At 45.6% G+C, this 12,625-nt stretch overlaps 1 protein-coding gene across 3 annotated transcripts in view; it reads left to right on the top strand.

Moving 5' to 3' along the window:
• Positions 1 to 1,932: 1,932 nt before the first annotated feature.
• LOC106582316 (serine/threonine-protein phosphatase 6 regulatory ankyrin repeat subunit B) overlaps positions 1,933 to 12,625 on the top strand; it is an 80,506-nt gene continuing 69,813 nt past the window's right edge. For all 3 annotated transcript variants that reach the window (XM_014165283.2, XM_014165284.2, XM_014165286.2), the window contains exons 1-2: positions 1,933 to 2,484; positions 12,137 to 12,220. In XM_014165283.2, the coding sequence (XP_014020758.1) occupies positions 2,458 to 2,484; positions 12,137 to 12,220 (111 nt within the window). In that variant the 5' untranslated portion in view covers positions 1,933 to 2,457. The remainder of the gene's footprint in view (positions 2,485 to 12,136; positions 12,221 to 12,625) is intronic.

Below are 12,625 nucleotides of genomic sequence, written 5' to 3'. Positions count from 1 at the left end.
CAAGAGAGTCAGAATATATCAAAGAGCTGAACGAGCAATGAGCATGGTGGAGTCTGTCTGCCTGCAAACTGGGTCAAAGGCAGCGCATGCATGGGCCTCTACTGCTCCTACGGCATATAGTGTATATGTGTGAGTGGTGGGGGAGGGTTTCCATTGTAGGGAGGTAGTAGGGGGGATGAGAAAGAAGCCCTGGAGCGAGTGTAGTCATACTGTGTTGTTGGCAGCAGGAGTCTGGTCTCTTTCTAAGTGGGAAGGCTGGGCTGAGCCACTGAGCTGCAGCATAACTGGCCTTCCAGTCAACCATATGGCTGTGACCTCTGCTTGCCCTTATCAACAGACACTAACTCATGCAGACAGAAATGGGAATTTAGGGAGGAAAATATACAGAGTACAAAACATTACGGACGGCTTCCTAATATTGAGTTGCACCCCCCACTTTTGCCCTCAGAACAGCCTCAATTTGTCGGGGCATGGACTCTACAAGGTGTCTAAAGCATTCCACAGGGATGCTGGCCCATGTTGACTCCAATGCTTCCCACAGTTGTGTCAAGTTGGCTGGATGTCCTTTGGGTGGTGGACCATTCTTGATACACGCGGGAAACTGTTGAGTGTGAAAAACCCAGCAGTGTTGCAGTTCTTGACACAAACCGGTGCACCTGGCACCTACTACCATACCCTGCTTAAAGGCACTTAAATATTTTGTCTTGCCCATTCACACTGAATGGCACACATTCACAAACATGTCTCGATTGTCTCAAGGCTTAAAAATACTTCTTTAACTTGGTTTCTCACCTTCATCTACACTGATTGAAGTGGATTTAACAGGTGACATCAACAAGGGATCATAGCTTTCACCTGGATTCACCTGGTCAGTCTGTCATGGAAAGAGCAGGTGTTCTTAATGTTTTGTTCTTAACTCAGATTATATCGTATGCACATTATTTATGTGTTACCTTTATCTATAAATGTTACCTTTATAAATGTTACCTTTTCTGAAGTATCAGTAATGTGTATGTGAATCTTGCTCTCTTTTCTAGAATGAGATTTGATGTGGCACCATAAATGAGGACAATAGAAGGAAGATTTTGAGTCTCTTCCTAAGGAAAAAGCCAGCCATTCTGGCTACCATTGCAGAGAGTAGGGTGGGGTGGGAAACTTCTGGGCATGGGTGAGCAACAACATTTAGCTAAACTCTATGAAATGAGGAAGATGTAAGAAGGAAGAATTTGAATCTTTTCCTCAAAAAAGCAAAAGCCAACCATTCTGGCTACCATGATAGGTGGTGGGGACCCTGTGGGCACTAGTCAGGGATGACTAACATTTAGTCACGACTTGGTACTTGCCGGGTCAGTTGTCCCCTGAAGGGTAGTGGTTATTTGGTGTGGGTGGCTATATAGTGGTGGAGACGGGTTGTATAATTTTGTCAACAGGAAATCAGAGATGCAACAACAATGAGACATGCTCCATATAGTTCTGTGCCAAAGTTCCATTCTCCAGTAACCATATGAAGGATTATCTCTCACCACCCAGACCTAGTAAGGCAATGACTGATTCTGATACACATTTCCTGTTTGCTCTCCAATACACAATAAACTCAGGAATGCATCTTCCTGAACCTGTTGACTGTGCGAAAGGTAGTGTGTGTTGAGAAAGAGAAATAGAGGCAACAGTAAACCTATCTGTTCATACTGCACACAGAGATGAATGCATAAGGACATCGGGGCATTTCAGATTGATGATAAGAAACTAACCTGTTTCTTACAAATTCATATATCTACAATTCTAGGTAATTCACCTGTAGTGCATCTGTAGGCCACTGAACATTTACCAAAGCAACTTACAAACCCGTCTCTGACTTTACTTCAAATTGTTTTCCCCCTATTCTAGCCACAGGAGGGCAGCAGAGGGAGCACTCCACCGAGCGTTGGCGCTGACAATCGGCGATGACTCTCCTCAAATTCTGCATCTGAGTGTAGGAGAGCGAGAGGCTTGAACTTCCTGTGCAATCTCAGTTCACCCGTTTTACATATACAGGAAGATTTTCGGAGCTGCAAAGTGAGAGAGGAGTGTTTGGTCATTTAAAGAGAACTTCCCCCGTGCATAAACTGTAAATGCGGATTGTTTACATCAGTCGGTCGAGTCGGAGAAGCCATTCCTTCTTTCCCTCCTCCCATCGCACACTGTGGCGGTGGCACGACTCCCCCTCACCGCAGATAGTGTCCGTGGAGCTGGCCATGGGGCCGTGATACAGCCCGGGCCCTGACTGTGGTTCTGCGTTGCATCAGAAAAGGAACGATTATTGATGCACGATTCACTTCCCTGATTACTGCATCAACCAAGAGTGACTACAAGAGGAAAAATAGAAGATATTGAACTGCAATATTATTTCAAGATAATTGCATGATCTGATATTCGAGGGAGTGTGTTGATGTGCTGACCAAATTGATCGAGATTATTATGGCTGTTCTAAAACTCGTCGAACAGGTAGCTATGCCAATTTGACAAACAATTCATATTTCCTTAACGTTATATGTATATGTAGATGTAGATAGTCTATAAGCTTTTCTCATTATGCATTGCGATAGTGGCTACTTTGTTGATATAAAGATATGCCCAAGTAGGTCCCGGGAAAGCAGAATGTTTTTGTAAACGTTACATAATTGAGAAATAATTTTTCATGCGTCGCTGGCAAGTGAGAGGAAATCGTTTTTCTAATGCCCAGAGGAACAGCTGCGGTCCGCTATGCGAGCGAGGAGGTGTGTCGGGCATCTCGTGCTGTGAATGAAATTGGGCGGTGTGTGTTATCTCATTTTGTAGATGCATTTGCAGTATTTCCCTAGTTCTTTGTTCTCCTTACCGTTTTAAAATTAAGGCAACGATTTCGGGGTGACTTTCTGATGGCTCTTCTGTAAACTGTACCCTAGTTGAGTCACCGCCACGCGCCACCGGAATTCAGCTGTGAATTCCTTTATCGTCTCCATGAATTATAGTGTTGCTATCGGCACCTGTTATGATCTGTCAAGTTGTTTCTGGTGTATCCCTCGGTTTTGTCAAAAGAATGTGTTGTGCATTTTGGGCTTGTCGAGTCAAGTTCCCCATTTCTCTCTTCCTAGATTGATGTGAGCGAGAGGCGTATGGGATGTTGAGCACAGTGACTTGTCACCAATGCAATGTTGCTCTTACCACAGACATATCTGAGATGTTTTTCTTCACTGTGTAGGGGGCTGTTTTTGTTGTAGAGGTGCTGAGTAACAGGGTCAAGCAGACAATAATGTCAACAGCCACAGTACATCATCAGAGTCTTCACTCAGTCACCAGTCCTGTTGGGCTTGGAGTTTTTCCTGAACGCATGACATAACCAGTCCCTAAAACCCGACCCTAGCAACAGTGACTATTGTCTGGTTTCAATGATGGACTCTTTTAGCAACTTTGAAAATAAATTGTTCAGGAGTGGGCCCTCTTTAGAAAGACAACTCTCCCAACGAATCATGAGGCAGACATGCCAGAACATCGCGATTCAAAACCAACGTTTGCAGGCATAATCTTTGCAGTGGTTTTAGTGAAGGTAGTTGATGCAAGCTAGCCACGTGTGAAATGCTCTCATTAAAAATAACCTCCATGATCTCCATCTTGCTAGCTACTCTTTTGTATTTTTTTTTAAGCGGATGCCGAAATAGTCCACCAGACCGTAGTCACAGTTGCCTATAGGGTCGTACTTTCGAGACTATGACCTGACAAGAAACATGGGCTATAACAAGGGGCCCAGGCGAGGAAAAACTCCAGGCCACATAGGGATAAAGAGGCTCAGCATTATCTGTGAGACCGAATGCTAATGGTGCTGCTATTTGACCTTCCTCTGTCCCTTATCCGAGGCCTTTATCTATAGATCAGCCCAGTCTGAACTGTGTAGAGCAGCAGTTGCAGGAAGTGATCCAAGGGCCTATCTCGCCTGTACATCTGATTTCAGCCTATGTCAGGAACGCACCACTGTATGTGCTCGCAAACCAGCATCAGTTATGCTCAGTGGGTTGTTAGAGTTAGTACAGGTTGTAACGAATGTGTATGTTTGCAGAGAGATTATACAAGTGTATGGCTCTGTGTGTCTACTGGCCAGTGAGTGACTCTGGCTGGGCCACTCAAGAACATTCAGAGACTTGTCCCGAAACCACTCCTGCATTGTCTTGGCTGTGTGCTTAGGGTCATTGTCCTGTTGGAAGGCGAACCTTCGCCCCAGTCTGAGGTCCTGAGTGTTCTGGAGCAGGTTTTCATCAAGGATCTCTCTGTACTTTGCTCCGTTCATCTTTGCCTCGATCCTGACTAATCTCCCAGTCACTGATGCTGACAAATATCCCCACAGCATGATGCTGCCACCACCATGCTTCACCGTAGGGATGGTGCCAGGTTTCCTCCAGATGTGACACTTGGCATTCAGGCCAAAGAGTTCAGTCTTGGTTTCATCAGGCCAGAGAATCTTGTTTCTCATGGTCTGAGAGTCTTTAGATGCCTTTTGGCAAACTCCAAGTGGGCTGTCATGGGACTTTTACTGAGGAGTAGCTTCTATCTGGCCACTCTACGATGAAGGCCTTATTGGTGGAGTGCTGCAGAGATGGTTGTCCTTCTGGAAGGTTCTCCCATCTCCACAGAGGAACTCTGGAGCTCTGTCAGAGTGACCATCGAGTTCTTGGTCACCTCCCTGACCAAGGCCCTTCTCCCCCGATTACTCAGTTTGGCTGGGCGGACAGCTCTAGGAAGAGTCTTGGTTGTTCCAAAGTTCTTCTATTTAAGAATGATGGAGGCCACTGTGTTCTTGGGGACCTTCAATGCTGCATACATTTTTTGGTAACCTTCCCCAGATCTGAGCCTCGACACAATCATGTCTTAGAGTTCTACAGACAATTCCTTCAACCTCAAGGCTTGGTTATTGCTCTGACATGTACTGTCAACTGTGGGAGCTTATATAGACAGGTGTGTGCCTTTCCAAATCATGTCCAATCATATAGGATGTTGAATTTACCACAGGTGGACTCCATCAAGTTGTAGAAACATCTCAGGGCTGATCAATGGATACAGGATGTACCTGACCGAAATTCTGTGTCTCATAGCAAAGGTTCTGAATAGTTATGTAAATAAGGTATTTCAGTTTTTTATTTTTAATACATTTGTAAAAACTTCGAAAAACCTGATTTCGCTTTGTCATTATGGGGTAGTGTGTGTAGATTGCTGGGAATACAAAAAAATGTAATGCATTTTAGAATAAGGCTGTAACGTAACAAAATGTGGAAAAAGTCAAGTGGTCTGAATACTTTCCTAAGGCACTATACAAGAGCAATTAGGGTTTAGTGCCTTGCTCAAGGGCACATCGACAGCTTGTTCACCTAGTCGGCTCAGGGATTGAAACCAGCGTCCTTTCACTTACTGGCCAAACCGCTAGGTTACCTGCTGTCCTAGTCCCTCCTCTGTGTTCCAGAGAAGGGGAGAGACAGGAAGTTATTAGGTCTTGACAGCCCCCTCCCCTTTTTTTCATTTTTCTTCTTACTGGATCCCCGTGGGATTGTTCGTCTGGAAGTATGCGTGTGTGTGTGTGTGTGTGTGTGTGTGTGTGTGTGTGTGTGTGTGTGTGTGTGTGTGTGTGTGTGTGTGTGTGTGTGTGTGTGTGTGTGTGTGTGTGTGTGTGTGTGTGTGTGTGTGTGTGTGCGTGTGTGTGTGTGTGTGTGTGTGTGTGTGTGCGTTGGTGTGTGTGTGTGTGTGTGTGTTGGTGTGTGGGTTTGTTCAGAAGGGGGGTTGAAGGGTGCTCATGACGTGACGTGTTGTCTTTTCAGTTTTTTTATTTTAAATTAATTTTTGGAACGCTGCTGACCTTTCCGTATCAAGATAGCAATATGTCCTTAACAGGTGACACACACACGACCCGTGCATTTACTGACGCTTGAAGTCGGAAGTTTACATACACTTAGGTTGGAGTCATTAAAACTCGTTATTCAACCACTACACACATTTCTTGTTAACAAACTATAGTTTTGGCAAGTCGGTTAGGACATCTACTTTGTGCATGACACAAGTAATTTTTCCAACAATTGTTTACAGACAGATTATTTCACTTATAATTCACTGTATCACAATTCCAGTTTACATACACTAAGTTGACTGTGCCCTTAAACAGCTTGGAAAATGATGTCATGGCTTTAGAAGCTTCTGATAGGCTAAGTGACATCATTTGAGTCAATTGGAGGTGTACCTGTGGATGTATTTCAAGGCCTAACTTCAAACTCAATGACTCTTTGTTGACATCATGGGAAAATCAAAAGAAATCAGCCAAGACCTCAGAAAAAAATTGTAGACCTCCACAAGCCTGGTTCATCCTTGGGAGCAATTTCCAAACGCCTGAAGGTACCATGTTCATCTGTACAAACAATATTACGCAAGTATAAACACAATGGGACCACGCAGCCATCGTACCGCTCAGGAAGGAGACGCGTTCTGTCTCCTAGAGATGAACGTACTTTGGTACGAAAAGTGCAAATTAATCCCAGAACAACAGCAAAGGGCCTTGTGAAGATGCTGGAGGTAACAGGTACAAAAGTATCTATATCCACAGTAAAACAAGTCCTATATCGACATAACCTGAAAGGCCGCTCAGCAAGGAAGAAGCCACTGCTCCAAAACCGGCATAAAAAAGCCAGACTACGGTTTGCAACTGCACATGGGGACAAAGATCGTACTTTTTGGAGAAATGGCCTCTGGTCTGATGAAACAAAAATAGAACTGTTTGGCCATAATGACCATCGTTATGTTTGGAGGAAAAAGGGGGATGCTTGCAAGCCGAAGAACACTATCCCAACCATGAAGCACAGGGGTGGCAGCATCATGTTGTGGGGGTGCTTTGCTGCAGGAGGGACTGGTGCACTTCACAAAATAGATGGCATCATGAGGAGGGAAAATGATGTGGATATATTGAAACAACATCTCAAGACATCAGTCAGGAAGTTCAAGCTTGGTCGCAAATGGGTCTTCCAAATGGACAATGACCCCAAGCATACTTCCAGAAGTTGTGGCAAAATGGCTTAAGGACAAGAAAGTCAAGGTATTGGAGTGGCCATCACAACGCCCTGACCTCAATCCCATAGGAAATTTGTGGGCAGAACTGAAAAAGCGGATGTGAGCAAGGAGGCCTACAAACCTGACTCAGTTACACCAGCTCTGTCAGGAGGAATGGGCCAAAATTCACCCAACTTATTGTGGTAAGCTTGTGGAAGGCTACTCAAAACGTTTGACCCAAGTTAAACAATTTAAAGGCAATGCTACCAAATACTAATTGAGTGTATGTAAACTTCTGACCCACTGGGAATGTGATGAAAGAAATAAAAGCTGAAAGAAATCATTCTCTCTACTATTATTCTGACATTTCACATTCTTAAAATAAAGTGGTGATCCTAACTGACCTAAGACAGGGAATTGTTACTAGGATTAAATGTCAGGAATTGTGAAAAACTGAGTTGAAATGTATTTACCTAAGGTGTATGTAAACTTCCGACTTCAATTGTACCTATTTTCTCTCTCACCACCAACAGTAAGGGAAGGAGAAAAACACAGTCATGCGCCCTATGGTTTTATTTCTGCATTGAATTTATAGAACGACATCATCGGCATCAGCAGCTTCTCATTTTGGAGCTGTACTGTGGGGGGCGGAGATTCAGATCTGCTCTGTACCCTCTGGCACCAATAGCAATGCAGCTATTATATTCAACATCCTTATGGAAGGAAAATCACAGCCCAAAAAATGTGTGTGTGTGTGTGACATGATTGCATGTGTGTTGTTTGTAGTTCAAAGAATGAAAACAGAGTTTTTATCAGATACAGGAAGTTTGTGTAGGATGAGGGCAAAACAGAGAGACATCCGTTTGTTTGGTCAAATGCCGGCGACCCCTCTTGGTTCCATTGGGACCCTTTTAGACAGGACTAGTTGATTTAAGATGCTGACCCTAATGGTGTTCTAAATGTAGACAAGGAAGCTGCCCCTCTCCTATTGGACAAAGGGGTCGTTTTGACAACATTCATTGGCCCTTGGAGTCAGGGCGAGGGAGGAGCATGAGGGCAATGTGCTGTAGCAATAATGGGCTCAGTGTTAGACGTTTTTGTTTTGCCTGGAGGGCTGATGTGGTGAGGGGTGGTGGTGTGGTGTGGTGAGGGGTGGTGTGGTTAGGGATGGTGGTGAGGGGTGGGGTGGTGGGGGTGGTGTGGTGAGGTGGGGGGTGTGGTGTGGTGAGGGGGGTGAGGGGTGGTGGTGAGGGGTGGTGTGGTTAGGGGTGGTGGTGAGGGGTGGTGTGGTGAGGGGGGTGAGGGGTGGTGGTGAGGGGTGGTGTGGTGAGGTGTGGGGTGGTGAGGGGTCGTGAGGGTTGGTGTGGTGACGGGTGGTGTAGGGTGGTGAGGGGTGTTGTGGTGTGGTGAGGGGGGTGGTGTGGTGACGTGTGGTGTGGTGTGGTGACGGGTGGTGTGGTGTGGGGTGGTGAGGGGTGTTGTGAGGGTTGGTGTGGTGACGGGTGGTGTAGGGTGGTGAAGGGTGTTGTGGTGTGGTGAGGGGTGGTGTGAGGGGTGGTGTTGTATGGTGTGGTGAGGGGTGGTGTGAGGAGGGGTGTGGTGTGGTGTGAGGTGCGGTGTGGTGTGGTGAGGGGTGGTGTGAGGAGTGGTGGGGTGGTGAGAGGTGGTGTGGTGAGGGGTGGTGTGGTGTGAGGAGTGGTGGGGTGGTGAGGGGTGGTGTGGTGAGGGGTGGTGTGGTGTGAGGAGTGGTGGGGTGAGGGGTGGTGTGGTGTGAGGAGTGGTGGGGTGAGGGGTGGTGAGGGGTGGTGTGGTGTGAGGAGTGGGGGTGAGGGGTGGTGTGTGGAGTGGTGAGTGGGGTGAGGGGTGGTGTGGTGTGGTGTGAGGAGTGGTGGGGTGGTGTGGTGAGGGGTGGTGTGAGGAGTGGTGGGGTGTGGAGTGGTAATTTACTGCCACATGCAGTGATGGAATGTTTTCCCACAAGCATAATTCATTGGCTGATCCCTACTGATGACCTGGATGGAATTATTTGATCCTTCCTTAACCCATAATAAGTCCCACAGAGTTGACTACTTCAAAATGGTGAAAGTCCTCAATGGCACAGCCCATGCTAAAACGGTTTTATTAGTCGTATGTACAGGATACACATGGTATACACCATCCAATGAAGTGCTTACTTGCAGGTTCCTTCTGGACAATGCAACAACAATAAGAAATAATAAAAGATAAGAATATGAACATAAAGTAAATGGCTCAGTAGAATAGAATACACATTTTAGCATCACTATAATACAGGAAGGGACCGAAAATCCGAGCAGGTGGTCAGTCCAGTTCAAGTGGCTTTTAGATAGAAACTGTCTCTGATCCTGTTAGTATCAGACCTCATGCTCCGATACTGTCTGCCGATGGTAAGGGAGAGAACAGCTCGTGGCAAACGGCAGGAAAATATTCTGGATCAATCTATGTGGAGAAGAGCCATGTTCCCATAAATCACTACTCCTTCAGCAGAGTGGCCACTGTGGCTGTTTAGATCTTCATGGAAAACTGGGACTGTAGTTAGGCTGTAGTTAGGCTGTAGTTAGGATCTAGTTAGGCTGTAGTTAGGCTGTAGTTAGGCTGTAGTTAAACTGTAGTTAGGCTGTAGTTAAACTGTAGTTAGGCTGTAGTTAAACTGTAGTTAAGCTGTAGTTAAACTGTAGTTAGGCTGTAGTTAGGCTGTAGTTAAACTGTAGTTAGGCTGTAGTTGAGCTGTAGTTAGGCTGTAGTTAAACTGTAGTTAGGCTGTAGTTAAGCTGTAGTTAAACTGTAGGGCCTGCACACCTCTGGCTCTTCACCCACTGTTTCATAAAGGCCTACACATTGTGTGCAGGTTTTTGCAGATTATAGGATTAGTCAGTGTCTGTGTGTGGCCCACAAGCAGAACTGAAAATGTTGTCTGAGCTAGGTTTCCTCTCTGCGTGTAAACTCTGAGAAGGTGACAGAATGTAACAGGAAGTGAGGCGGTAAGGTGGAGGGGGGACAGGAAGTTCAGATGCAGCAACATGTTCTGACCTGACTCTGTGGTGCATAGGGCTGAGTCAGTCAGGGCTTTGACTCAATTGTCTTCCTCTCTGTCATTGAATTTCATGTTGTATGTAACTGACAGGTTGTCGAAATAATGTTCCTGTCAGTCATCATCACATGGTGATAGTCAGGGGCCACTGCTTGGCAGCACCCAGAAACAGCATCCATAAGGGGACCAGTCTGTGGTTTTGACATTGTTGGAGTACAGCTTTTGTCAGATTTGACTTTTCGTAGCAGGTTAGGAGAATTTACGCAGCAGATAAGGAGAATTAGATTAAGGTTAGGAAAGCGTTATGGTTAGCTAGAAATGCCAAAATGTTTAACTTTTGACATTGATTTGACAAAAGCTGTATCTCTTCTAGCCATGACCCCAGTCTGTTTCGCTCTCAGAACCATGTCTCCCCTTGTCTGTCACGAAGACTTGAGGCTAGGTAGGTCCTTTTAAAATACTTTTACAAGGCACCGTTCTTTCCTCCCTTCTGTGAGGTGATTGCTATCACCAATCAAAAACTTGAAGGGTGGAAGAATCCATTTTAGAAGTATTGAAACGTGGACATGACCAGCCTCATTATAGTCGGCCTGTCTACCCTCATATCCAGTCAGTCAGTCCAGTGTGTTTCTCAGAAAGCTGACTGACCCTGCTGATCTAAGGCCTTGTACTGATTGACAAAGATCATTTGTGCCTGCATGCCAGCGATGTCCTGGACCTTTATTTAGGTCTGAGAGAGAGACTGGAGAGAGCACTGTGACTTCACTCACTACACTAGACTAACATGAATGTTTATATGCTGCTGTGCTGTTCCCTTGTAGAGTTGGAGGACTTTATTTCCCTCTGTGTAAATAACCTCATACAGTTGTCTTATTAAATCCACAACAGTCTTAGCTACAGCACTAGGCCTTTACCACATGTAGGCCTACAGTGAGTCTCACACAGTCACTCACTTCTCCAGCTTTTTTAAACAGAGTGAAGGGTCACACAGCTGCTCGTGCTGGCAATGCTCTAATTCCATGTGAAGGACCTCTCCCCTCTTTCCTCCTTTTTCCTTGTTCACACACACAGCTGATAAATCTGATACCTTGAGATTTATTTCAGGGTGACTGTTTAGACATGTATTGAAGATAGGCTTGATCAGTATTTAGGGAGACTTGCATTAGCCCTGCTCGTGTTTGAGACTTGTATCTACTTGTGCTGACGTTTCAATGTCATCTGAGAGCAATGAAGGTTTCCTTTATTGTTCTATTATGTAGGATTAGTGAACGACCTTGGATCTATAGAGAAGGATTAGTGAACGACCTTGGATCTGTAGAGGAGGATTAGTGAACGACCTTGGATCTATAGAGGAGGATTAGGGAACGACCTTGGATCTATAGAGGAGGATTAGTGAACGACCTTGGATCTATAGAGAAGGATTAGTGAACGACCTTGGATCTGTAGAGGAGGATTAGTGAACGACCTTGGATCTATAGAGGAGGATTAGGGAACGACCTTGGATCTATAGAGGAGGATTAGTGAACGACCTTGGATCTATAGAGGAGGATTAGTGAACGACCTTGGATCTATAGAGGAGGATTAGGGAACGACCTTGGATCTATAGAGGAGGATTAGTGAACGACCTTGGATCTATAGAGGAGGATTAGGGAACGACCTTGGATCTATAGAGGAGGATTAGGGAACGACCTTGGATCTATAGAGGAGGATTAGGGAACGACCTTGGATCTATAGAGGAGTATTAGGGAACAACCTTGGATCTATAGAGGAGGATTAGGGAACGACCTTGGATCTATAGAGGAGGATTAGTGAACGACCTTGGATCTATAGAGGAGGATTAGGGAACGACCTTGGATCTATAGAGGAGGATTAGGGAACGACCTTGGATCTATAGAGGAGGATCAGGGAACGACCTTGGATCTATAGAGGAGGATTAGGGAACGACCTTGGATTTATAGAGGAGGATTAGGGAACAGCCTTTAATCTGTAGAGGAGGATAAGTGAATGACCCCAATGGTCTGACCCTTTCTCTTCTCTCTGTCTCATCCTCAGCCTCCTCTGGTCCAGGCCATCTTCAATGGAGACCCTGAGGAGATACGCATGCTCATCTACAAATCGGAAGACATCAACGCTCTGGTAAGACCACCAGACATGTTCCATTCACCATACTTCCATGCTCCAGAGCAGAGGAAATGCTGAATAAAACAGACCTACTATTTCCTCTCTCTGTGCACTTCCTGTGTGGGCCAGGGGTCAGTATGGGAATAAGGTCAAACCGGTGTTTATTTACAACAGCACAGGGATATTGTTAGCTGCTCCAGCAGGACAGGACATCGGCTGGTCCCAACCCTCATTCTCTTTCCTGGGTGTTTAGTCTCTTCGATGGGCTGTTGGCTGCTATCAGAGGCACTACAATGACAACTTTGTCTTTGTCCAGTTTAGATGTGTTTTTTGTTTGAGAGTCAGTGGAGGGCTGGGCCAGATGGATTTGAGGGGTTGTTTTGTGTGCTAACTGGCAAGTGGCCACAGGGACAATGGATG

Source organism: Salmo salar, chromosome ssa21, assembly GCF_905237065.1.
Source record: "Salmo salar chromosome ssa21, Ssal_v3.1, whole genome shotgun sequence".
NCBI classification, from domain to species: domain Eukaryota; kingdom Metazoa; phylum Chordata; class Actinopteri; order Salmoniformes; family Salmonidae; genus Salmo; species Salmo salar.
This window is presented reverse-complemented; position numbering and strand designations above follow the sequence as displayed.